Source organism: Sorex araneus, chromosome 8 (genome assembly GCF_027595985.1).
Source record: "Sorex araneus isolate mSorAra2 chromosome 8, mSorAra2.pri, whole genome shotgun sequence".
Taxonomy (NCBI): Eukaryota; Metazoa; Chordata; class Mammalia; order Eulipotyphla; family Soricidae; genus Sorex; species Sorex araneus.
In genome coordinates, this window is record NC_073309.1 from 13,245,686 (window position 1) to 13,270,643 (window position 24,958).

Below are 24,958 nucleotides of genomic sequence, written 5' to 3' on the forward strand. Positions count from 1 at the left end.
CCTTTCCTTTCCTGCGAAGCATCGCAGACTTTACCAGTCCTTTTAGTTGTGTGACTTCTGTTCATAGCTTTGAAATTTCTGCTCTCATTTCTTCCTGGATTATCTTGGTGGAGCATTCCAATGCTGCATCCATATCCTCCCTTAATTTTTCTTTGAGTTCCATCGTTTCTTTGAGTTCCATAGTTTCTTTGAGTTCGTGAACCATCCTCACAATTTCCTCTCTGAATTCTTTATCTGAGAGGAGGTTGTATTTCTGGGAGGTCGCTGCTGAGGTTAGTGAGATATTTTCTTGGCTCTCTCCTGGTAGTGGGGATTTTCTCTGTTTCTTCATGTTGTTATGGGCTTTACTATCTGGAGCTCTCCTTAGCTTGGGAGGAACCTCAACTGAAGATTTGGGGCTATGCTCTTTTGACAAAGGACTTTTCTGTGCAAGTTGATGTGTTCACTGACAGTTTTCGTGAAGTTAGGATAGGCTAGGTTAGTTGAGTATTAACATATAGTGACTAAGATGATGAGGGAGTTCTTCGGTGGAATGGATTCTATCGATTGTGGCCAAAGGACAATGCATGGAATGGTAAAAAAAAAATAACTGCTGCCGCGTTAGTGGCCGCCGCTCCAGAAAGAGGCCACGCCCACTTTTGAGGCCACGCCCCCTACGAGAGGACACTAACCTGTTCGGGCGGGAGGGAGGGGTCAGGCGCGGTGGGCGAATGACTGAGACCTGCCAGGCGGGGCTGGGGTGTTCCGAGCGGGCCCGCAGGCGCGGGCGGGCACGGGACGCGGGGAGCGCTTTTCCGGGTGGCACAGGGTCTCCAAGACTTTACCAGTCCTAGTCTTCCCAGCGGGACCCGGGTGGTAGAGGCGGAGTGGGAAAAGGTGACCGTCCTTCTCTCCTCACAACTCACCTGAACCACCTGTGGGGTCCACTGACATCACCATATGGTTCTTTGAGCCCCCACAAGGAGTGACCCCTGAACACAGAGCTAGGAGTAAGCTCTGGGCACAGCCAAGTGTGGCCCGTTCTCTGCCCCCCTCCCCCCTCTCCAAAAGAAAAAAATTCAGCAGGTGCTTGTCCTTATTTCTAGGGCAACAAACTCCAAACCCAAAAGGCCTCGTGGCTGAGATTATTGTAAAAGTTGACTGGGACACGACCATGGGCAATGTCAGGGTGGTCCAATGGTGGTGGCCTTAGGGCCAAAGAAGACCCACAGCTTAGACAGGGCTTCTCAATCTATGGGAGGTCCCCAAGACCTCAAGTCTCACCATCCTTTAGACTCCATTTAAAATGAAGGAAGGGAATGTTTGCTCCGGAAATGTAGCTCAGTGGTAACGTGCACGAAATCTAAAAGCGTCACTCGCCTGTCGGGGTTTGCGCCACAGTTTATATTGAGGACTGCCTCTATTTTTTGATGTTCTCACTGGTCTAGATCTGATCTCCCCTGAGCCTGTACTTTCCTACCCGGGGGGATCGCACGCTTGTCCCCGCTGTTTGTCCTCATCAGAGTGCACGGGGCCGGGGGTCGGGGCCGCAAGAACGTCGGACTCAGAGTAGAAACCGAGGGGCCCGTGGAGGATTTCCAGGGAACGAGCTGTGACCCGCGGGTGGGAAGAACATGGGTTTTCGAGCAGATGGGCCCGGGGAGTGGGCCCGGCGGCCCCGGGCGAACTCCACCCGAGCCGGGGCGCCGCGCGAAGTGACGCGGCGCGGTTTGTCCGCGGTGGGGCGCCGTAGCCCGCGCCGTTGCCAGGGGAACGGGCCCAGCGCCGGACGAGGCCCTGCCCGCCTCGGCCCGGCCGCACCGTCAGCCCGTCCGAGCCGAGCCCGAGGACTCGCCGGTCCAACCTCCGCCGCGCGGCCCGGGATGGGGCCCCGTTCCGGGGCGCGCCGCCGCCCGGTGCCCGGGGCCGCCTCCGCGGCGAGGGTCTGAAGCGCGGCGCCCGGGGGAGGGTGGACGGCCAGGCGCGGGGACTGAACCGCTGGGTGACCTTGGCGGGGCCGATCTGGCTCGGCCGCCGCGACGCGCAGGTGAGGATGACCCCCCGCAGCCGCCGGCCCCCGGCCTCGGCGTTCGCCTCCCCGACCCGAGGCGCCGGGTCGCGGCTGCCCCCATCCGGCTGTGCCGGGGCCTGGGCGCCGCCGGGGAGCGGGCAGCGCGCGGGGCCGCCGCGTCGCATTCATCAGGTTGACGGCTGCACGGAGACGCGTCCCGGGGGGCCCGGGCCCGGGGCCCCCAGCAGCTCGGCCGCGCCCCGGCACCCACCGGAAGAGGGCGCGGAGGCAGCGGGCGCCGGGGCCAGCGCGGAAAGTGACTTCAGGGCCGGCCACGGGGCCGCGGTGATGAAACGGAGAGGAGTGGTGAGGGATGGTGACTTGGAAGCTGAAAAGGAGCCAGCCCGGCGGCGCGGGGGAGGCTTCGGGGAAAGGCAAAGGCCACAGCAAAGATCTGGGCAAGGCCAAGTCCAGCCAGGGCCAAGGAAGGGAGGGCAGCCTTGCAGGGGACGGTGGTAGGCTTCCACCGGAGGAGAAGGCAGGAGGCGCCCAGGGAACAGTTGGGACGGATTTCCAGCTTTTTTTTTTTTTTTTGGGTCACACCTGGCGGTGCACAAGGGTTACTCCTGGCTCTGCACTCAGGAATTGCCCCTGGCCGTGCTCAGGGGACCATATGGGATGCTGGGAATCGAACTCAGTTCGGCCGCGTGCAAGGCAAACACCCTACCCGCTGTGCTATCGCTCCAGCCCCAGGATTTCCAGCTTTTAAAGGCTCCTCTCCCGGGAGTTGTGGCCACTTGGTAGGTTTGAGGGCCATCCTGGTCTTGCCCATCTTGTCGTGCCATCCAGAAGCTCTTGGTCTCTCTGAACCTCAGAGCCCTCCTCTGTGCAGGGGCAAGGTCCCTTTGCATGTTTTTTTTTTTTTTGGGTGGGGGAGGCATGTCTACTTGGTGGTGCTTAGGGCTTACTTCTGGCTTTCCTGATGGGGCTCCCTGGGGATCGAACCCTGGTCACCTGTGTGCATGGCAAATGCTGTCCCCCTGTATTATTGTTCCAGACCCCATCTTTGCACGTTCTTGTCAAGTGAGAGAAGCCCCCCTTCCTGCACCCCACTCCCAGGGTCTGTGCAGAGCCGGCAAGGAAAGGACCTGTGTCAGGGAGTTGGGATGTTGTGTGTGGATTCTGTCCTGGGTCTTTTTTTTATTTTTATTTTTTTTTGGTTTTTGGGTCACACCCGGCCATGCACAGGGGTTACTCCTGGCTCTGCACTCAGGAATTACTCCTGGCAGTGCTGGGGGACCATATGGGATTCTGGGAATTGAACCCGGGTCGGCCGCGTGCAAGGCAAACGCCCTACCCGCTATGCTATCACTCCAGCCCCAGTCCTGGGTCTTAAAGCAGTGCCTAGCACTGGCAAAGAGCACCGGAAAGTGCCCGCCAAGCTCCCGACAGTCATTCTCATCACTGAGACATTCTGGGGTGGGGGTGGAGGGTGCGGTGAGGTGGGCCTGGATTAAGGGTGTCAGCCGGAGTGGACGCAGTGGCAGGGCTCCCTTTCTGGAGGAGCTGCCTTTCCACTTGGGTTGGGCCCTGCCTGCTCTGTGGGCCGGGTGGGACGCAGGTTTCTAAATAGATGATCATCACGCGATGCATGCAGCGGGGTGCTTAATTAGCCGGGGTTTTGTTGTTGTTGTTGTTTTTCTTCTTCCCCACTTGTTTTTCTTACTTTGTTGTGTCACAACTTTGTTCTTAATGACTGCTTCTTGGTGGGTGTTCTTGGGCCAGGCTCGGGTCCTGTGATCATGTGAGTTGACGTCCTGGTGAAAGCAGCTGCCCGACACCCCTCGTGGCCCTTGGTTCCACCCCCTTCGCCCCCTCCTTCCTGTTTCTTTGCTTCATTTGAATTCCCGTTCGCTGCAGTGGCTCCAGGAGGAGAAGGGCTCAGGATATGTTGGTGGGCCACGTCAACCCCAGGAACGCTTGAGGTTTTCAGCTTGTCTTGCCCTGACATCAGACTCGTGTGTGTTGTTTGTGAGAGGAAAAGGGGGGTGGGGAGCCTCAGCCACATCTGAGATCGCTAATTGAAGAAGAGCTGGGATTTCTCCCAACTCACTTTCTGAGAACTGTGAAGCGCATTTCAGAGGCGTCCGATCGCCATTTCCCAGAATTTTAAAGCCAGAGATATCTCTGAACCTTCGGGGGAATGGCAATGAAAAAGTTTGCGTTACGGGTTCTTTCAGAAATGGTTTGAGTGGGGCTGGAGAGATAGCATAGCGGGTAGGGCGTTTGCCTTGCACGCAGCCGACCCGGGTTCGAATCCCAGCATCCCATATGGTCCCCTGAGCGCGGCCAGGGGAAATTCCTGAGTGCAAAACCAGGAGTAACCCCTGTGCATCGCCAGGTGTGACCCAAAAAGCAAAAAAAAAAAAAAAGAAAATGAAATAGTTTGAGAGTGTGTGTGTGTGTGTGTGTGTGTGTGTGTGTGTGTGTGTGTGTGTGTGTATGTATGCTGTAAAGCAGAGTGCACCTTGCAACCAGTGTTCAAATGGGCGTCTGTGAAACTCATTTAAATCCTAGAGGGAAAAAAACCTGCAAAGGGTAGAACTGACACATAAAATTTCTCTGGGGATATGGTGCTTACCTTGTAATATGCAGCTGACCCAGGTTCATTCCCAGGCACCATATATGGTCCCTGAGCCCCACTGGAAGTGATACTTGAGCACAGGGCAGGAGTAATCCAGAAGGAGTCAGCACTATCAGGTGAGGAGTGGCAAAAAACAAAAATTAAAAATATATTTTACCGCACATTATAACTCAGTGACAACCAATGTAAGAAAATGTTAAATTTTTAATGAGCTAATTATTGATCTGTCAGTGTTTATTTACATAATTTTTAACAGCATGTCAAATGTTCTTATAAATTATTTGTTTTTTTCAAATAAAATAGTACCAAAACTGTTTAAAAAATAAATAAATAAATAAAATTCCTCTGGCAGAAGAAAGTGGGGGTTAAGGGCACACTCTCCGGGCGCCTTTCCTCTGGGTCACAGCCTCGGAGATGAGCTCGCTTTGCCTGACACGGGACTGGGTCCTTCCCAGCAGTCTGCCTGAGTTCAACTTGGACAAGGCCCGCAGCAGTTCCGGGGGCTCTTCTGTTCTGTACCGCCCCGGTAGCCGAACAGACTTGTTGTCCAGAGCGAGAAAGCACTGGGCTGAAACGAGCATTCTGGGTGCAGCGGGTAGACGCAGTAACCAGTTTGTTCTTGCCCAGGGTGACTCTGGGCTCTGCATCTCGTGAGCACATTGGCACCGGGTCACTCGGGCACGAGGCTGCAGCTGGCACTTGTTTACCTAGACATGTAGTTTTCCTGAAAGCAGTACGTGCAAAAAAGTTTCCAGCAAATCCGACAGGTCTCAAGGAGTCTGCAGGAAAGGCCAATCAGATCCCCCCTCCGGGGCTGCCCTGCTCACCCTCTTGCCTTTCCTTCCCAAGAGGCTCCGGCCGTGCATGTGGGCACTTAGACCCACATGTGGGCACTCTGCCCCTTTGCTTTTCCCTGGCACCATGCTCGGCCACATCCCTCCTCTTGCTTCTCCCTGAACTGTGGCTCAAAGGTCACCCCATCCCTCGTTGTTTGTGATGTGGTAGAGCATTCCATGGTGTGGATTGTGCTATAATTTGTTTACATTGTTTGGTGTCCTTTATTATTACAAACAAGACAGCAGTGAACTTTGTGTACTTTGTGAATATATGTCTAGGATAAATACCTCGATATGGAATGTCTGGGCCCAAGGGTGTATGTGTACTAGAGCTTGGTAGCTGTTGCCAACTGCCTCCCAGCTAATAGTTCTGAAAGACGAATAAAGGAGAGACCAGAGGAGGTGGCTTTGTGTAATGTGGGCCCAGCGCTTCTCCCCGGGAGTCAGTTCAGAACCACAACCAGGCTTCGTCTCTTGGCAGAGCCCTCTGCCTCTGCCCTCACTCACCTTTCTCATCGGTGGTTTAGGTCCCAGCCCTCTAAGCCGGTTTTAGCTGTCACCTCCCTGACAGCCCTGTTACTCTCCCCTTCCGGTTCCTTGCTTGGTCTTCCCTCCCAGTCCTCTTTGGAAACTGAGCTCTTTCTTTCTCGAAACCCTCAGCTGTCCTGCAGGGGTTCAGGGAAGCCTCAGCCCAGGGCTAGACCGCACCGCTTGGCTGGTCGGGTTCTTCTGACAGCATTTGGTGGCGTTCTGAAATCTTTGTTTTATTGGGAGCAGAGTTCCCATGAGGGAGGGAATACAGGTGGCAAGGACAACTTGAAATGTTAAGGTTGCCCTTATTGGGGACTGGAGTGGTAGTACAGTGGGCAGGGCATTTGCCTTGCACATAGCTGACCCGGGTTCGATCCCCAGCATGCCATATGGTCCTCTGAGCACCGCCAGGAGTAATTCCTGAGTTCAGAGCCAGGACTAACCTTTGTGCATTGCTGGCTGTGACCCAAAAAGCCAAAAAAAAATTGCCCTTATTTATTTTTACTGGGCTGGAGCGATAGCACAGCAGGTAGGGCATTTGCCTTAGACGTGGCCGACCCGGGTTCGATTCCTCCGCCCCTCTCAGAGAGCCTGGCAAGCTACCGAGAATATCTCACCTGCACGGCAGAGCCTGGCAAGCTACCCATGGCATATTCGATATGCCAAAAACAGTAACAACAAGTCTCACAATGGCGACGTTACTGGTGCCCGCTCAAGCAAATCATTGAGCAATGGGATGACAGTGATATAGTGATACAGTGATTTATTTTTATTATTATTTTTGGTTTGGCGGCCATACCTGACTGTGTTTGGGAATCATTCCTGATGGGGCTTATGGAGTGCTGGGAATCGAACCCAGGGACCTGTGCCGGCTTCATGCAGAGCAAGTGCCTTCCTTAATTCCTGTTCTGTGTCTCCAGCCCTGACTACCTTTAGATTAAGCATATAAAACAAGGTAGCCTAACTTTATCTTGAAGATGCCCTTCCTGTATTTTACTTTTTGTTTTTTTTTTTGGGGGCCACATCCGGTGGTGTTCAAGTTTTGCTCCTGGCTTTGTGCTCAGGGATCACTCCTGGTGGGGCTCTGGGAACCACGTGGGATATCGGGGGATTGGATCTGGGTCATTCACAAGCAAGTGCCCTACTTGCTCTACTTGCTCTACTGTCTCTCCTCTGTCTTGTTTATTTACTTCGGGGCTTGGGGGCCACACCTAGGAGTTGTCAAGGGCTACTCCTGGCTCTGTGGATTTTGGTCACACCCAGTGGTTCTAGGGGCAGGGGCCATGTGGTACTAGGAATTGAAGTGGTTGGCCCCATGCAAGGCAAGCACTTTAGCCCCTTGTTCTCTCTCCAGCTGCTTTAATATTAATTTATTTTTGTTTAGCTGTTTTTGAGCCACATCTGTAATGAGGGCTTACTCCTGGCTCAGTGCTCACGGATTATGGAGTGCCGGGGATTAAACCCAGGTCACTTGCATGTAAGACAAGTTCCTTCCCCACTGTACTATCTCTCCAGCCCCTTGGGTTTATTTATCTATTTTGGCCACACCTGGCTGTGCTTGGGGGCTACTCTGGGAGTCACTCCTGGCAGTCCTTAAGGGACCCTGCGCTGCCAGGGATTGAACCAGAGCCTCACACAGGCAGGTGCCGTGCAGCTGAGCCCTCACAGTTAACTGACTAGTCGGGCTGCCTTTGGCCGCCCCCGGCCCTCTTTTCTCCTGTCTCCCCTCTCCGTGCCAGCCTCACTGTCTGTGCTCTGTTCTGGGAAAGCAGAGAAGACATGAAGATTTCATCCAGGCCCTGGCAACCCTCCAAAGATGCAGCGGTGGGCAGGGGAGGCTTGTGGCTGCACTTTCACCTCAGACTGCCAGAGGGCGACGCTCTTGGTGACTCTCAGGGCTGTCCTCTAGGGGCCATTTCTGTGGGAAGCCTGTCCTCAGTATGACTGGTCTATCCAGAGCCTGTGGGCCTCATTTTTCAGGTGAGGAAACAGGCCATTCAGTGAGTAAAGACCTGTTTTCCTCCCAAACGGGGGCTTTTATTCTTCACTTTAGGGGCTGGAGCGATAGCACAGTGGGTAGCGTGTTTGCCTTGCACACGGCCGACCCAGGTTCAATTCCCAGTATCCCATATGGTCCCCTGAGCACCGCCAGGAGTAATTCCTGAGTGCAGAGCCAGGAGTAACCCCTGTGCATCGCTGGGCATGTCCCCAAAAAGCAAAAAAAACCAAAAAAACCAAAACAACAAAAAAAACTTATTCTTTACTTTAGAAGAACTGAAGACAAAACAAAGCACAGAAGATTCTAATTGAGATCCTGGGAGAAGACAAAGGTCCCTCCATTTGTTTCATATTTAAAACATTTGTTTTGGGGGCTATAGTCAGCAGTGTCCAGGGGCTATTCCTGGCCTTGTGTACCAGAGTGACCCCCTGGTGGTGATTGGGAACCACAGGCGGTGCCGTGGCTCAACCAGGGCTGCCACCAGGCATGCGCCTTAACCCCTGTACTCTCTTGGCCCCATTTAGAGGACTGACTTCCCTGCCCCCTTCCCTTTGTTGCTGCAGCATGTTTTCGGGTCACACCCTTGGTTCCCATGTGCTGGAGATTACACCCCAAAGTGTGGTACCCCCAGGACGGTACATGACACTTGAGACAGTGCCAGTAATCAGCTTGCAGCCTCATACTTGCCATGGGGGTGCCCCCCACTGAGCCATTCTTGGCGTTTCCTGTGCTTTGAGATGGGACTTCCCAGGGCATCCTGAGTTATATCCAGGCTCGGCTTGCTGGGGGCGCTGAGCCTTGGGTGGCATATGAAGGGCCAAGAGCAAATCCCCAGAAGTTGGGTAATAGCCCAGGGGCAAGGGTAGCTGGGAGGTGTGGGTGCATCGTGGCAATGCAGAATGGGGGTGGGAGAAAGGATTGAAGGCAGGGCCAGGGTGGGGGGGCAGATGGTAACATGTGGGTCAGGAGTCCATTCCCCTCACCATGCCTACGTTTCCTTTGTTTCAGATGTTTTTAAGCCAGCAAACATTTATTGAGCACCTACTACATACAAGGTATGTCCTGGGTCCTGGGGGGCTGGGGCTGTGGGGAAGAGATGTGACTAAATCTCAGTGCATGCACTCCTTCAGGAAAGCTGGCACCATGGAGTGGACAGCTCTGAGGTGGCACATTTGCCAAGGACTGTACAGACAAACTGCCCAGGGTTCGGGGGCGAGCGTGGAGGCTCCTGCTCTCACTGAGGGCGTTAGGGGTGAGCTGGGGCGAGCATCCCGCAGAGGGGTGGTGGCAGTTGACTCTGAGGGTCTTGTTGGGCTAAGTGTAGAACGTGTTCCAGGAAGAATCGGGGGTGTGGGGGCTGCCCCTCCCTTTGGCCCTCGGTGTGGGGTCCTGACTGCGCGTCCAGCTGCCAGCACTGTGCCCCGCTCCTGGCCTTCCCACAAGAACTCTGGGTGGGCCTGCCTCCCTGCGTGTGGCGCCTTTCCCCCCACCTCGGGCCCAGAAGGTAATGGGGTGGCCACTTCCTCCCTAATGACAGGCCTGCCCTGCCTGAGACTTGGGCCACCAAGCCTGTTCTCTGACCACAGGCTGCAGGTAGGGTGGAGGCGTGCTGCCCTCTGGTGGTTCAGGCCAGCGCCAGAGTCCCCAGCTTCAGCCCACGTTTCGGCTCCCGCGCACCAGGCTAGCTGGACACGGAGCCCCGGGCTCCTTCTGCTCCTGGAGCAACCAACCGCAGAGGAATCCTCCTGTTGCTGGGTGTAGGGAGGCCGCGGCCTCCCTGCGGAGGCCTAAGGAGATGGACGAGCCCCCAGTCCTTAAGGGATTCTGCCTACCAAGGGCAGAGGCTAGACCTTCCCCCCTCCCACCCCACATCTGATCATTCCCACTTCCTGTTTCCCTCAGCCAGGCCAGGGTCGTCTCCCGACACTTGCATTTGGGCCCCGGGACAGAAGTGACTAATCCTAACAGAATCAGCATGTGTTCTCATCTTGCTGGCCCCTGCCTGATATTGTTACCAGATGAGACTTGTCTGATGGCTGCGAAGACACAGCCCCTTGACTAACAGGCAGCCGCGCTGTGTCCTGAGTAAATCCCGGGCCCTCCAGGCTTGCTGGCCAGGGTGAAGGCCTGGGCCCCGCACTCCTTTACCACCTTCCCCACCCCCCTCAGTCAGTGGGGGGCAGGGGCTCCCCCCTCGCCCCTCGCCCGGCAGAGTAGTGCGGCAAAGGCTCCTTGTCCCAGCCTGCCCTCCTGCCCCCCGGCTGGAAACTGGCGGCAGACGCGGGGCTCTGGGCTCCAGCCCGGCCCTCCCCGGGCTAGCCCTCATTCTGCCCTTTGTCCCCCTGGAGATGAACATCTGCAACAAGCCCTCCAACAAGACCGCCCCGGAGAAGACTGTGTGGACAGCAGCGGCGTCAAAGGCCAGCAGACCCTCCTCGGAGCTGCTGGGCCAGCAGCGGTCCCGCCGGAATGGGTGGAGCTGGCCCCCGCACCCGCTGCAGATCCTGGCCTGGCTGCTCTACTTCTTCTTCGCTCTCATCGGCTTTGGGGTGCTCGTGCCCCTCTTGCCTCATGCCTGGCTGCTCTTCGGCTACACTGTATCCTTGGAGAGATGGGCCAGTTGGTGTGTGAAGAGGGGGCAGCAGGCGGGGCAGAGCCTCCCCGCCTGGCCTTACTCGTCCAGCCACCGGACGGGGCCACTGACAGTCCCTCATGTCCAAGACGCCCAACCCCGAGCGCCTGCAGGAGCCCTGGCGGCCGGGAGAGCTGTAAAGTGCCCACTGCACTAATCGTGTCCAGAGCTAGACAAGGGATCGATTAGAGAGTAATTATTCCATTTGTGAAAGAATTTTTCACTTTTCAGAAAGAGTCATGGTAGAATTCTTGTACATAGTAATTTCCCTGGTACATTTCAAATGTGGTTTTACTTATGGGCAGATTTACATGCTGCGACTGGGCCTGGTCTGTGAGTTAGAGCCCTGGAGAGGGAGTTTACGTTGACAGGATGCGCTGGAGGCTACTGGCCACAGGACAGACACAGACTCACAGGAGCCTGTGGCTCGACTGCGCTAGGGGCAGAGGACCCGGCCACAAGGCTGGGTGTTGTAGCTGGTGGCTCTGTGCCTTTGACAGGGCTAGTGCAGCCTGACACGGGTGCTGGTGGGGTCCAGGGGGAGGAGGGCTAGGGGGCACTCAGGGCAGTCGGCGGAGAGGGCTCGATCACAGCCGGCACTTTCTGGGCCGCACCAGCTTCTCCTAGACCCCTGCTCTCCTGTGCCCTCTTCTCCCCCCTTCGCTTCCCTCCCAGCGCTCCTCCCTCTGCTTCTCTTTCCCCTTCTCGTGTGTGTGTGTGTGTGTGTGTGTGTGTGTGTGTCCCAGAATGCAGGAGCCCTAAGTGTGAGCACTGTTCTGGAAACTGGAGCCCTGGGCTGCCGAGTGCCAGGGCAGGACCTGAGACGTGTCGCCTGACAGCAGTGCTGTCACTGGAACTCCGGCTTAGTGTGATTCAGTGTCAGGTTTCATGGGCCTTGGAAGGGGCCACCCTCAGCCTCTGGGGGTTTCTGCTATCCAGGGACCTGGAAAAGCTGCTGAATAACCGTGGCCTTTGGGGCAGGCAGAACCTGAGCAAAGAACAGTGGACCAGAGTAGCTGCTACTGCGTGCCTCGAGCCCACCTCTCTACTGAAGGAATTGGGGCTCCGAGAGACTCGGGCCACACGGCAGGCGGCTCAGATACCCCTGGGCAGTGTGGGGGTGAAGGGTTTGTTCTCTGCACATGCGCTGCTTTGGGCTCACTGAGTCCCCAGTCTGGCCGCCCCCTTCCCCAGCTGTGTTCTTCCTTCCAGCCACGGCCCCCTCAGGGCCCCTGTGGGCTGAGCTGGGTAATATCGGAGACCACCAGGGACTGGAACTGGCCTGGGCCAGAGAGTGGCAGACAGAGCAGAGAGGCCTCGGCTCTGGGCTCTCAGCTTAGAGGTGGCCAGAGACTTGGGGTGGCTGCCACACACTGTGGGCAGAGGAGGACCGGAGGCCAGCGGTCCCACCTGCCCAGGTGCCCGTTCGCTGTTTGGCTCTGCAGGGCGGCTCCGCCCCCTCCCTCTTCATGCAGGCCTGGCTAGTGGCACCTCTTAAATGGCCTTGCTCTTTGTCAGTCTCCTGACATCGGCCTCTCTTACCTAGCTGCCATTCCAGACAGGTTGCACCACGCTCTCCAGCCTGTCGGAATCTCTGCAGCTCGAGTGCCCGCTCAGAACCACAGATGGACACAGTCCCGCCCAGCGGAACCCCCTTGAATGGCTCCTAGCTAATGGCTTCCTCCTGCTCAGGAATGAGGCTGCAGGTCCTTATATGGCCTGGAGGCTCCCCAGCCGCTAATATTATTTCCTCTATTGTTCTCTGTTGCCACAACACAGCCCTGGCCTGGAAGCCCCTGCCTTCCTCCACCCCAACGCCCAGCTCAGGCCGAAGTCAGGACCAGCAGCCCCGAGCTCGGCTGGCCTAGACTTGGTTGTTTTAGCGGAGAACTAAGTTACTGACGAAGAGGCTGAATCTGAAGTGTCCATCTGCAGACACATTGAAGGAACAATTAAGTTTCTTGTCAACATTTTAAAAACAAGAGGCATCACATAGAAACTCAGATTTGTGGGCTGGAGAGAGACTACAGGGCTAAGGTGCTTGCCATGTAGGTGGCTGACCTGGGTCAATGTCTGCCTGGCTTAGGATTTCTTTTTTTTTTTTTTTTTTTTGGTCTCAGTTGCAGTTTATTCCAATCTCTGTTCCCGTTCTGCTTCTCTCTCGTCCCCGCTCACTCTCACTTCTCTTGCCTTGAGCTCTGCTTTGGTGTCTCCCCTGCTTCTGTCTGTCTCTCTGTCTCTGTCTCTGTAGTCTCTCCTCTGGTCTCTTTCGACCGTTCTGTCTCTGCTTCTGTGTCTTCTTCTGTCTGTGTTGTCTCCTTCGCTTCTGTGTCTTCCCGTGTGTCTTCTGTGTCTTCTCTTGTGTCGTCTTCTTCTGTCTCCCCTGTCTTCTTCCTCTGTCTCCTCCGTCTTCTTCTGTCTCTGGCTTAGGATTTCTTGAGCACCACCAGGAATAATCCCTGAGCACAGAGCCAGAAGTGAACCTGAGTACAGCTAAATGTTCCCATCTCCCAAACAAGAACAAACACAGTGAGCTGCAGAATACATAAACTTGAGTGGGAGGATCCTTGAAGGACTTTCCTATAGCTTTCAGCTTTCAAAGCTCCCAGTGGGACCCCGTGAGAGTCTGCAGGGGGACCCAGGCAGGCAGGAGGAGCCGCGTCAGGAGACCAGGGCATAGCCCGGGCAAGATGTGCCTCACGTGTAGCCTGGGCCCCGGGGCTGGAGATGATGTGATGGGCCATGGGACTCTCAGCCCGCTACAGCACTGACATCAGGGCAGTTTGGGCAGGGGGTGGCGGGGGCGGGGGGGGGGAAGAACGAGGAAGGCGACTGGGCAGTTTGGGCAGGGGGTGGCGGGGGCGGGGGGGGGAAGAGCGAGGAAGGCGACTGGGCAGTTTGGGCAGGGGGTGGCGGGGGCGGGGGGGGGAAGAGCGAGGAAGGCGACTGGGCAGTTTGGGCAGGGGGTGGCGGGGGCGGGGGGGGGAAGAGCGAGGAAGGCGACTGGGCAGTTTGGGCAGGGGGTGGCGGGGGCGGGGGGGGGAAGAGCGAGGAAGGCGACTGGGCAGTTTGGGCAGGGGGTGGCGGGGGCAGGGGGGATGAGTGAGGAAGGCGACTGGACAGCTGATGGCTAGAGCATGAATGACGGAGGGTTGCTGTCAGCCTGCCTGATGAGAGATGGACGGATGCATGGATGGAAGGTAGTTGGCTGCCGGGGTGGACTTGGTGAATTTGCACAGATTCAGAATTGGCAGTAAGTTGTCAGTGTGGACAACTGCAGGTGGCCCAGGACCTGCACAGCTAGGTCCCGGAAGTGCTTCCTTTCAGTTCATGCATTAGCCGGGCTGCCTCCAGCCGGGCTCTGAATGTGCCAGTCCACCCTAGACGCAAGTGCGCAGGCTCCAGGAGGGGGAGGCAGCGGGTGTCTGAGCTCGTTTCTGCAAGCCACTCTCCGCTTAGCCCGGCTCCCTTTTGTGGAGCTGACTCCAGACTCACTTCACCGTTGAATCAGAGCAGGCCGTCCCAGGCCAGGCCTGGGGCTCGGGGCAGAGGCGGGTGCTGAAAAGCTGTGACATGGAGGCTCTTGGGGGGCTGGGGGCTGGAGGGGCCCAGGCTGCGTCTTCAGGTGGCCTGGCCTGTGGAGGAAGAACCACTCTTTGGCCACAGGAGGCGCTAGTGGGGCTCCGTCCGACTGAGCAAGGAGTGAGTCTTTAACCTGCCGGGCCAGTTTATGGGCGCCATCTTTCTCTGCCACCTCGTGGTGCATCTGACTGCTGTCACTATAGATCCAGCAGATGCCAATGTGCGGGACAAGAGCTATACAGGAAACCTGCCCATCTTCAACCGCAGCCAACACGCGCACGTCATCGAGAACCTGCACTGCAACTTGTGCGACGTGAATGTGTGAGTGGACTGTGCCGCGGATGACACGGGTGATGCGTGCGCCCCAGCAGCAAGGGGCACGCCCGGGGCTGGCCAGTCGCCCAAGGCCTGAGACCCTCGTGTGTGCCATCCAGCATCCTGAGGGAGTGGCAGAAAGTTGGGCAAGGGAGGTGAGGAGACAGTGATGGAAAACGGGTGATGAGGCGCCTCATTTCCAGGCACCTGACGTGTCGGGGGGGGGCCTGGGCTTTGCCACATCCTCTGACCACTGGTTCCTAGATGGGGTGGGCCAGGAGAGTTGGCCTCTGAGTCCTTCCCAAGTGCTGAGTCCCCCAGAGCTGCCTCCTACGGGGTGGGCGCACCTTTCAGGCTCGGGAAGACTGAGTTTGGCCCGATCCTCAGGGCAGCAGCAGACGCGCTCGGCCCCCGGCAGCTGGCGCACCTCCTTTGCCCGCACTGGCGGGTGAGAGGACAGACGGCTCAGAGTCCTCACGCTCTGTGCTGACCCAGACTGTCTGCTGGGGCCCTGCCCCCCTTCTGCTTCCCAGTCTCCAGGACTGTGGGCAAGGGCAGCTCCTGACTCCCACCGGGAAGGCTAGGCAGCTGTGGGAGAGGTCTGGCACGGCGATGCGGAGGACCCGGGACTCAGACCATCCAGTCTGCACGCTGTTTGCCTGTAACTGCCCCCGCCCCCCTTCTAGGGCTCTCCTGTTCTGACGGAGCGGGTCAGGCCCCATCAGGCACGCTCCCCTGGGACTTCCCTGGGAACCCCCACTCCTTGACCCCGGAGGTTAGGAGACTCACTTGCCTTCCTACCGTGGCCTCCCCTAACCCTTCCGCATGCCAGCACGCGCCGTGTCCTTTGTCTCGCTTTGGGTTAGCCCAGGCAGACTGAGGTTTTCAGGGAGAATGCCATAAACGAGCAGGGGAGCAGGCGCTCCCCAAATGATGTCAGGAAGATCAAAGTGGACCCCCGTTTTCTCCCCGGCCTGAGCATGCGTAGACCATCCTGGATCAGTGCAGGGGTCCTGGCGTGGAGAAGCTGCCTAGCTGGCACGGTCCACCACCATCATCCTGGTGCGCAGCCGAGAGTGGGCCAGCCGTGCCCGCACTACCAGCATTGCCTCCTTCGGGTGCCCCGCCCCGTAGTGCCGCCAGAGGGCGCGTGTGTGGTGGCTCGGGTGCGGTGTAGGCAGGGGTGCTGGGGTCCAGGCCCAGTGGGCCCTGGAGGGGGGAGGGGGAGCCTGAGCTGCAGACCACGCTGTGAACCCTCCTCTCCGCAGGAGCGAGCGCTCCAAGCATTGCAGCGCTTGTAATAAATGTGTGTGCGGCTTTGACCATCACTGCAAGTGGCTAAATAACTGCGTGGGTGAGAGGAACTACAGGTGAGAGCGGGGGCGATGCGGGGGGTGGGGGGGGGGGAGGATATGGCTCCTGGAGGCACAGGTGCCTAAGCCTGTGATTCTGTAGATGAGGCTGGGCAGGGGTGCCCAGAGACCCTGTGCACTGGTCTGAGGGAATGTGCTGGAAGGCCACTCGCTGCCTGGGCACTGCTGAGGGCAGGTGTGGGGTCTCTGCTGGCCCTGGAGGTGCTGGCAGTGGTGGCCTCCTTCACCTTGGGTTTCTGAGGAGTGGGGCTCCCGTCCCAACCCTGGGCCCTTACACCCAGCTGGACGCGGGGTGCTGACAGTTGCCCACGGCTGGGCCCAGGCTCTTTCTGCACAGCGTGGTGACCGCCTTACTGGGTGTCCTGCTCCTTGTGGTGGTGGCCAGTTATGTCTTTGTGGAGTTCTTTGTCAATCCCATGCAACTGCGCACTGACAGCCACTTTCAAGGTCAGTCTGCACCCCCTGACCTGCCCTCCCATCCCCCTACTTCCCGCCTGGCCCTGCCCTCGTCCCAGCTTACAGCCTGTCTGTGCTGGCAGACCTGAAGAATGACACCGAGGAATGGTTCATGTTTCTGCCTGCTGCCCCCTTGAAGATCCAGGCTCCTGTCATCCCAGTCCTGGCCGCCGTCCTCATCCTTCTGGGCCTGCTTTCCATCGCCCTGCTCGGCCACCTGCTTTGCTTCCACATTTACCTCAGTGAGTCCGTTGGTCTGGCCAGGCCGTGCCCCTGGCTCTTTGGTGGCTGGGTCTCACCCCAGGCTTAGTGCTTGCAGCAGCGCCGAGTCCCTGCCTCCCTCTCTGGAGTCCAGGCCCCTCCACCCTGATCCTCTCCTCGCTCCTGCCCCCCCAGTGTGGCACAAGCTCACCACTTACGAGTACATCGTGCAGCACCGCCCACCGCAGGAGGCAAAGCCCCCCACCTCGCGGGAGTTCAAGTTGTGTCCCCCAGAGAGGCAGCCTATTCAGGTAGAGAATTGGCCCAGGGCCCCTAGGGGGTGGGAGTGGGGGGGGGGGCTGCGTGCGGGTGGACCCCTGGGCTGCAGGGAGCCGCCGGTGAGGTGACAGGGTGAAGGGGAACAGGCCCGTGTCCCGTCTTGAGCCACTGCCACGTGCTCTGGTGTGGGGGCAGCCTGAGGGGGCACATGTGCCTCCGTGCTCATCCCCAGCATGTGGAAGCGGGCAGGGTTGGGCTGCGGGAGGAGGCTGGAGTGGAGACTGAGTCACAGATGGAGTGTGGGCTTCTCTGCCTCTGACCCGCCAAGCCTTTAATCCTCCAGCCAGCCCAGGAGGCAGGTAGCGTTACCACACCCAGGTTCAAGGAGGCCAGGAAGGCTCCAGGGAAGCTGCGCCTGGGAAGAGTTAAGGTCCTGGAAGCAGGAATCCGCCCGCCCGAGCTTGGGCTGGGCCGGCCCAGCTGTTGGCCAGCCTATCCCCATTCCCACGCCCTGTTGCTTCCTGAGGTCAGCAGCTGGGGGTGTGGGGGCCCAGTCCCCAGAGTCTCCAGGGACTGGGAAGGCAGGGGGCCCAGGCAGGCCTTGCTGGGAAGGCTGGGCCCTGCATCCCTAGTCCTCATGGCAACTGGACACAAACACAGCCCAGTGGGTGGATGGAGGGAGGGCTGGGGACCCCGCCTCTCCTGTCCTCACTGCCAGGGGTGGGCCAGCTGAGGGGAGTGCTGCTGTGATTGGAGACCCCCCGCCACCCCACTGAGAACCTGCCCTGAGTCCTGGTGGCACCATTCCCACCCTCTCCCAGAGCGCCTGAGAGGGCAGCCTCAAGCTGCAGCCAGTGAGTGCAGAAGCAGGGCTGACCCTGGACGCCTGGATCCTGGGCTCTGGCTTCCGCCTCATGGTCACTGCTGGCCTCGGCACTGGGCCAGATGTGCCAGCAGGGAGGGCATTTGATACCATCTACAAAAGACCTGAGGGAGGGCTGGGGGAGAAAGGGCAGCTGGTCAGGCACTTGCCTTGCAGATAGCCAAGGCCAGTTGACCACCCAGCTTCCATCTCCAGCACCCCATGTGCTCCCCAAAGTAGCCAGGAGTGACTCCCGAGCACAGAGCCAGGAGTAAGCCCTGAACACCAGTGGCCCCAGGGGGAAGCTGAGGTGGCTGAGGGAGGAGCCAAGGGAGAGCTGGGTGAGGGGTGAGAGACTGGAGTGGGGCACCCGGGTGGTACTCCCAGACTTTCCCCACTGACTGGTTGCTCAGGATTCTCGGACCATCCTCAGAGGCTTGGGGCCGCCCTCCAGAAGCCCATCAAGGCAGGCTTTGCCCGCCTCCACGGGCCTGCAGGAGTGCTGAGTCCGCAGGGGGCGGGAGATGTGGGGGAGATAGCTGGAGGACAGCCTGTGGCTGACCTCTGACCCCATTCCTTTTTCTCGGGGCCCCTGCTGAGCTGGCGCCCTCAACACCACCCCCTCGGCCCAGAGGGCGAGCCCAGGCAGAGGTGGGCATGGCGCTTGCCCATGGACTTCAGTTTCTGGTCACACTGCGGCCTGAGGCTGGGCTCAGTCCCCCAGATCTGCCAGGGCCCCGTAGGCAGCCACCCCACCCCCACCCTGAGCAGGAATGCGGGAGGGGCCCCAATTTGGAGCCGTTGCCCCCAAACATAGGCTTGTTTTAGAGACGGCGGCGTTGCTGTTACAGTGTCATCTCTGCATTAGTCAGGACGCCTGGGTCTCCATGGAAACGGCTGCCGAGCCGGCGACAGCTGTCCGGGTGCCTCCCCCGGCGGGCAGGGGCGGGGCCTGGCCTGGGCTGCTCCGCCCCCCCGCCCTGCCGGGCTGGCGCGGTCAGTGCTTTTGTTTCGGCACCTACGGCCCTGGGGGCGGGGCCGGGCGCATCCTGCGTGCCGAGGTGCCGGCCTCCGCCCTTTGCACGACCTCCTGCAGGTGGGGGTTTGGGTCTGCAATTCCCGTGCCAACGGGAGGGTCAGTCACGAAACCTAGTTTTGCCCTCCAACAGGGTCGGGGTGGGGTGATGGTGCACCCCCCTCGCCCATCTTTCTCCCCCAGTGCACGCAGAGGCCGACATTCTGTGGATTTTCTGTGGGTGAAGTGGGTGCAGCGTGCGCAGAGCCGCGGGTGCGTTCCGGCTGTGAACAGCCAGAGGCTGGAGCCCCGGGCGGGGCGGAGGGGGGCAGGGAGTCTGGCTCCTGGTCTGAGCAGGTGTGTGACCCCGGGATAGGGTGGAGTGGGGTGGGGGGCTGCCGGGGTTCGCTGCAATGAATTGAGAGAGGCTTTGCCCCGCAGAGACTGAGCTGGAAGAAAATCCTGAGAAGGGGTTCAGTGGCCAGGACTGGGTGGGCTCTCAACGAGCCCGCCTGCCCCCCTGACCACCACCTTCCCCAGGAGACGGACTTCTCCATGCAGACCTCTGGTCAGGTGCACCCTGAGTCATCTGACCATGCTAGGCTGGTCACACTGAATGCCAAGTGAGTGTCACTTGGCTCACACTTGCCCGGACCAGCCTTCTTCCCTCCACCCCCATCCGCTGCATGGCAGGGTCGCCTGGGGTGGGTAGAAAGGGGCAGGCCTAACCCCTTGTGGTTCATTGCTTGGGGATATCTCTGGGAGGTGGGGGTTGGGGTGGGCTTGAAGGTACAGCACCCCACCTTTCCTGCCTGCTTCCTCGGCATCGGCAGCTCCTCCGGCTTCCTTGCCACTACTGGCCAAGTGGAGCCTCTGCCACCCTCCTCCCAAGACACGCTGGCTCCACCTCCCAGGATCGGACCCCAGGTACGGGGCACTGCTCTGAGCCCCCTGCCTGCTGGCAGGGGAGGGAAACGAAGCCGTGTCCCAGGGCGCACTCTTGCTTTTTTTGGGGGGGGTGTGTGTAGGCGGACGCCCAATACGCCCCCTTGTCTCTGCAGGAAAAGAGGAAGAGACGCGTGTGTAAGGTGCCAAATTCTGTGGCCCCCAGGCAGACGGGTGAGCCCCCTTCCTGTCTCCTGCCGGGTCCTTGCAGGGCAGCTCCTCACAGGAAGGGCGGCCCGAGGCAGCCGTCCTCACCATCCCCTCCGCCCCGCAGGGTTCCTGGTCCCCGGCGGCCGCTCCAGCTTCTCATCGGATTCCGAGGACACCAGCTCCGAGCTCCCCGCCGACCCTGCCGGCGCCTACCATTCGGCGTCGGCCGAGTCCATGGACGAGATCCCAGTGGCGCAGACGCGCCTGGGCAGCGCCGCTCTGGTGGCCCCGGGGCCCAAGGACCGGGAGCCCGGGCTGGCGCTGCAGGCACGTGCGCCCGCCGTGTTCGTGAGCCTGAGCAGCGGAGAGCCAGGGGCGCCGGGCGGCAGCGAGGCCCGTCTGCCCTAGCGGTGCCCAGAGGCGGAGGGCCGAAGAGGAGCGGCCGGCCCGGTTCTCTATGCAACACCCTACCCTTGCCGCGCAACGAGTGCACTTTAGGGGCGCCTAAGGCCGGCGGGATCGGCCCCCCTCCCCCACAATTCAGCAATATCTGCCCCGCCGATTGTAATGCTCGAATAAACTTTTTTATGCTTTTGCGGACATCGTGCATTTCTAACGGCGGGGCTCGCGGGCCCTCGTGGATGCTCTGCAGCGGGCAGGGGGGCGCTGTAGTGTGAGCTGAGCTGTTACCGGCAGGTACGCGGGGACGCGCCTTGCTCAGGCTCACTCCCGGTTAGGAAAGATCTGCCTGGAGGTTATTTTCCTGAAGGTGGGGTTTGCTCTTGGAGCAAAGGCCAGAAGCAGGCTTTGGGCTCTAGCGGGATAGCGGGAGCAGAGACCCGGGTGCCCGAAGGGGGCAGGGGTGGGGGGCACCAGAAGCGGCCGCGGACCCCGGAGGTCCAGGAGAATTTCGCAGACTGTAGGACTGCGTCAGTGTGTCGTATGACTGTCACCGTCATTCGCTCATCGTGCTCCCCTGCACCCAGCGCTCGAGGCTGGACACTCACTACCTCAGACAAAAGGGGAGTCAGGGGCTGCCCCCTCCCCTGAACCCGACAGCTTCGGGTTGCGGCTTTGGGAAGCCGATTCTACCACGGAGCTGGGAACCTGCTCCGAACTTCGGGCGAGCCCAGTCGGGGCCGTCTCCCGGTTCGGGGACCGGCAGAGCTGGGGAGGGCCGGTCCCCCAGCCCGAGCAGCGCGCAGGGCGCTGGCAGCGGCCCCGCCCCCGCGGAGCCCGAGCGCCGGGAGGGCGGTGTCCGGGGGCGGAGCCAGCGTGACCTTGGTCACTCTCTCGCCGAGACAGCCCGGGGGTGGGACTCTGTCTCTATGGAGACCGAGAAACAGGGGATAATACGAGGGAGCCGCCCGGGCTGCAGTCCCGCCCCGGAGCCGGCAGGGAGCAGAGCTGCGGAGCCGCCGGGTCTCCCGCGTCCGTGGGTCCATTCTCGCGTCCTTCTGTCCATCGGCGCTCTGCAGGAGTAGCCACCAGGTGGAAGCCGGTAGGAGACCCGGGCGCCGACCCTACCCTGTTATTCTGCACGATAAGTAAGCGGGTGTGGTGGGAAAGGCCTGGAGGGGGTCTCTATCCCTCTGGATCCCTGCGCAGTCGCCTGGCCAGTGGCCCTCCCCGGACCCCAGCGCTCCCACCCGCCACATGCCCCGTTGATTGATGACTCCAGCTGTCCCAGCGGGTGCAGGCGGGTGGCCCCAGTTCACGGGCGTGGCCGCCGCACCCACAGCCTGCAGACCCCCCGGGCCTGAGATCACCAGCGCCTCCATCTTCCCACAGAGTGAGCACTGGAGGCTGGATCCTGCCAGTCCCTCCCGCCCTCGAGACAAGTACCCTGAGGCTGCAAGCCCACCCCCAGACTGTACCCTGGGTGAACCAAGCTTACGGTCTTTGGGTTCCTGGAGGTTGGCTGCAAAACACAAGCGGAATGGGGGTGCGGCATAGCTGGAGAGTGAGCCCTAAGAGTCAATGGCGCAGGAGCAGCCACTTAGGAGAGCGCTAGTAGGGTCTCTGAAAATGCTTTCAGCATGAAGGCCTGTGTAGCGGAAGGGGGGCTGGAGCAGGGATTCCTGGAAGCTCTAAGGCAGAAGCGTAGATGGTTCTGGAGAACTCAGAGGGTGTGGTCAGGAAGACTGCAGTGGAAGTGGGGGGGAGCCGGGGTGCTGAGCACAGAGAGGGGCATCGCAGCATAGTACCTGGGGGTCTGCATGTGCAAGTATGCGGTCGCGGACATGGGGGGTTGCTCCATGCGGGTGTGGGACTGAGAGTGGGGCATGAAGGCTGTGGGTGTGTGGACGCAGCAGGGTGAGGGTGTGGTTCAAAGCAGTGGGGGTGGCATGGGTGCTGAGAGATTATGAATCGGGCCTTGGGGTGGGAGTTGGAGGGTGGGCAGCCCTTGGTCCCCGCTGCTGCTGCAGTGCAGGCCTGGGGTGTGGTCAGGGAGGCCTGGGCTGTTTTCTGCAGGGGGAATGTTGCTGGGGACTTTGTGGTCAGGGGTCTGGGAGAAGACCTGTTATAGGCGGTTCCTAGGGGGGGGGCGGTGCGGATGCAGAGACTGGTCCAGGCCCGCAGGTCGACAGCTGTGGGGGGTGGAAGGCAGCCTCCGCAGTGCTGGGCTGTGGGTGTGGTCAGGGCGGGCTGGGACCAGGCTGTGGGTGTGGCCAGGGGGAACAGGTCCTGGGTGGGGTGGTCAGGGCTGAGCACATCGGGTCCGGGGCAGGGTGGTGCTCAGGGTGTGACCAGCAGGGGGGCGCCCCAGGAGAAGGAAGGCACAGAGCCTGGGGAAGCCAGCTTCAGTGCAGGCTGTAGGTGTGAGAAGTCTCGGGCCAAGACCACAGCCCACTCGCTGACATGCCTCTGCAGGCCACAACCACAACCCCCACTATGACCAGCCCCCCCCATCACTTGCTTCTTCGAAACCCTACAGATGGGGAGGCTACAGCCTCAATGGGTGGCAAGGGGCCAGGAAGCCACGGTTGTGCCCCAGGCACTGGGAGTACTGGCGTGCCCCACCCGTGGGCCCCTGCTTCCCAGCCCAGCCCAGCCCAGCCGCCCTGGGAGCTTCTCCCCGAGCCGCCCTGACACCATCCTGCCCTTAGCAACACTCTCCAAGCAGCACCACCCTCCCTTAGCAACTGTCTCTAGGCTTCACAAACTGTGGCCAGGCCAGCCCCAAGTTCCCGCTCCCCTCATGTTTTTGTTTAACAGCAAATAGTAACAAGGCCCTGGCCAGGCCAGCTGCACCCCTGCCTTGGGCATGCACCCTTGCCTGTGCCCTGGCACCTTCTCAACCTGGGCTGGGTTTTGCTGGGCCCTCATGGACGGAGAGCCACACAGCCCTCGCGAGAGTACCTGCCCGGCCCTCCCTCAGTGTGGCATGGAACTCTGCCACCCTTCACTTCCACCCCAGCAGGCTTTGTGCCAGGGCCAGACAAAGCCATGGCCCCAGCTGCTGCCCTCCCAGCCTCTGGACAGTGCTACTCTGTTCCCGGCCTCGTGTGGGCATCATGATTTCAGCTTCTCCACTCGGGCTGGGCTGGCACTGAGTAATGGACCTTGCCTCCTGGGGCCTTTCCGTAGGATTCTGTGGCCAGCCCCTCTCCCCGGGTGGCTGCAACTCCAGACCCTCAGAGGCAGAGGCACCCATTGCTCCCACGAGGGAGAAGCAAAGAGGTGGCGGGGCTTGGGGAGGGAAGGGGCTCCTGGATAAAAGTGGGTTCCCACAGGGGGGCATGGCAGCGAGCACAGATGTGGCTGGGCTGGAGGAGAGCTTCCGCAAGTTTGCCATCCATGGCGACCCCAAGGCCAGCGGGCAAGAGATGAACGGCAAGAACTGGGCCAAGCTGTGCAAGGACTGCAAGGTGGCCGACGGCAAGGCTGTGACCGGGACCGATGTCGACATCGTCTTCTCCAAAGTCAAGTGAGCCCCAGGCCCCGTGCTCCCAGGTTGGGGGTGGTGGGAGACTGGGCCGGGGAGGGGGTCACCAAGGAGGGGGAGCACTCACGGTGCTCCTGTATCTGGCAGGGCGAAGTCGGCTCGGGTCATCAACTATGAAGAGTTCAAGAAAGCTCTCGAAGAGCTGGCTGCCAAGCGATTCAAGGGGAAGAGCAAGGAGGAGGCCTTCGATGCCATCTGCCAGCTGGTGGCGGGCAAGGAGCCGGCCAATGTGGGCGTCACCGTAAGTGTGCTGCTGGTTTTGGGGTGGCCTCTGAGGGGAGCCGCATGTGGTGCCTCTCGGTGGGGGTGGGAAGGGCTGGCTCCCTACCCAGGGAAACTGTCTCTAAACAGAAAGCCAAAACAGGGGGTGCCGTGGAGCGGCTGACCGACACCAGCAAGTACACGGGCTCCCACAAGGAGCGCTTCGACGAGAGCGGCAAGGGCAAGGGCATTGCCGGGCGACAGGACATCCTGGACGACAGTGGCTACGTGAGTGCCTACAAGAACGCAGGCACCTACGATGCCAAGATGAAGAAGTGAGGCCTGGCCAAGGCCCCCAGCACGGCTGCCCCGACGGAGGCTCGGGCCTAGGCCCAAGGGGCACGTGGAGCAAGAGAGCCCGGTTCCCTCCCTGCTGGACCTGCCACCCAGCGCTTCCTGCCCAGCCCACCAGGCCTCTGACCCAGACTGCTCTGCGGCCCCTTCCCCATCCACTTCCTCCCTCAACTTCTTTCCATCTGGGGAGATTGTGTGCCGACAGCCTCACCGCCCCGACTGACCGCTGGGCATGGCTAACTCCTGCCTGCTTGCCTCATATTTAAGCTGCTGCTCTGGCCAAGTGCCTGATCCTGACCCAGACCTCAATAAAGACCCCTTTTGTACCGGTCAGGCCAGGTTGGGTGTGTGGTTCTGGGGACAATGATGCTCATAGCCTGCTGCCCCTCTCCCTCTCACTTCCTGCCTGTCGCACCCTTCTGAGTGTCTCACCAGCAGCCTGCCCAGCAAGTGACACACACATGAGGACACTTCCCTTAGCATGGGCACGGCCGCCCATGAGGATGAGGATGCCGAGAGCCTTTCCCTCAGCGCCTCCCGCTGTCACAGCAGGACAGCCTGGGCAGGGGCGCAGCACCACACCTTGGCCGCGCTCAGCCTGCTCATGACTCTCCCTCCAGGGGCTACCGATGCGCCATTCGGGT

General features: G+C 59.9%; 2 protein-coding genes across 6 annotated transcripts; both read left to right on the plus strand.

The window, feature by feature from the left end:
- The first annotated feature begins 1,740 nt into the window (after positions 1–1,740).
- ZDHHC1 (zinc finger DHHC-type containing 1) lies at positions 1,741–20,410 on the plus strand. Of its 4 annotated transcripts, none has more exons than XM_055145743.1 (13): positions 1,741–2,026; positions 9,009–9,055; positions 10,349–10,597; positions 14,360–14,535; positions 15,798–15,899; positions 16,225–16,349; positions 16,442–16,600; positions 16,755–16,870; positions 18,920–19,072; positions 19,157–19,338; positions 19,549–19,642; positions 19,777–19,834; positions 19,935–20,410. In XM_055145743.1, the coding sequence occupies exons 3-13, from the start codon at positions 10,349–10,351 to the stop codon at positions 20,216–20,218; spliced, it is 1,698 nt and encodes a 565-aa protein (XP_055001718.1). In that variant the 5' UTR covers positions 1,741–2,026; positions 9,009–9,055; the 3' UTR covers positions 20,219–20,410. The 4 variants fall into 4 exon arrangements, with proteins under 4 accessions (XP_055001718.1, XP_055001719.1, XP_055001721.1 ...); XM_055145744.1 differs by having other exon boundaries at positions 1,742–2,026; positions 18,920–18,988; XM_055145746.1 differs by lacking the exon at positions 18,920–19,072 and having other exon boundaries at positions 1,742–2,026.
- Positions 20,411–21,103: 693 nt separating this feature from the next.
- TPPP3 (tubulin polymerization promoting protein family member 3) lies at positions 21,104–24,647 on the plus strand. 2 transcript variants are annotated; one of them, XM_055145818.1, is made up of 4 exons: positions 21,104–21,357; positions 23,548–23,741; positions 23,847–24,000; positions 24,111–24,647. In XM_055145818.1, the coding sequence occupies exons 2-4, from the start codon at positions 23,554–23,556 to the stop codon at positions 24,297–24,299; spliced, it is 531 nt and encodes a 176-aa protein (XP_055001793.1). In that variant the 5' UTR covers positions 21,104–21,357; positions 23,548–23,553; the 3' UTR covers positions 24,300–24,647. The 2 variants fall into 2 exon arrangements, with proteins under 2 accessions (XP_055001793.1, XP_055001792.1); XM_055145817.1 differs by having other exon boundaries at positions 21,106–21,311.
- The last annotated feature ends 311 nt before the right edge of the window (positions 24,648–24,958 follow it).

Excerpts from the sequence above, each read along its gene's own strand:
- ZDHHC1 (XM_055145743.1), top strand. The coding sequence starts at position 10,349 with ATGAACATCTGCAACAAGCCCTCCAACAAGACCGCCCCGGAGAAGACT. Across the intron at positions 16,350-16,441 it reads CACTGACAGCCACTTTCAAG|ACCTGAAGAATGACACCGAG; the intron begins GTCAGTCTGCAC and ends CTGTGCTGGCAG. Across the intron at positions 19,835-19,934 it reads TGTGGCCCCCAGGCAGACGG|GGTTCCTGGTCCCCGGCGGC; the intron begins GTGAGCCCCCTT and ends TCCGCCCCGCAG.
- TPPP3 (XM_055145818.1), top strand. The coding sequence starts at position 23,554 with ATGGCAGCGAGCACAGATGTGGCTGGGCTGGAGGAGAGCTTCCGCAAG. Across the intron at positions 23,742-23,846 it reads ATCGTCTTCTCCAAAGTCAA|GGCGAAGTCGGCTCGGGTCA; the intron begins GTGAGCCCCAGG and ends TGTATCTGGCAG. Across the intron at positions 24,001-24,110 it reads CGGCCAATGTGGGCGTCACC|AAAGCCAAAACAGGGGGTGC; the intron begins GTAAGTGTGCTG and ends GTCTCTAAACAG.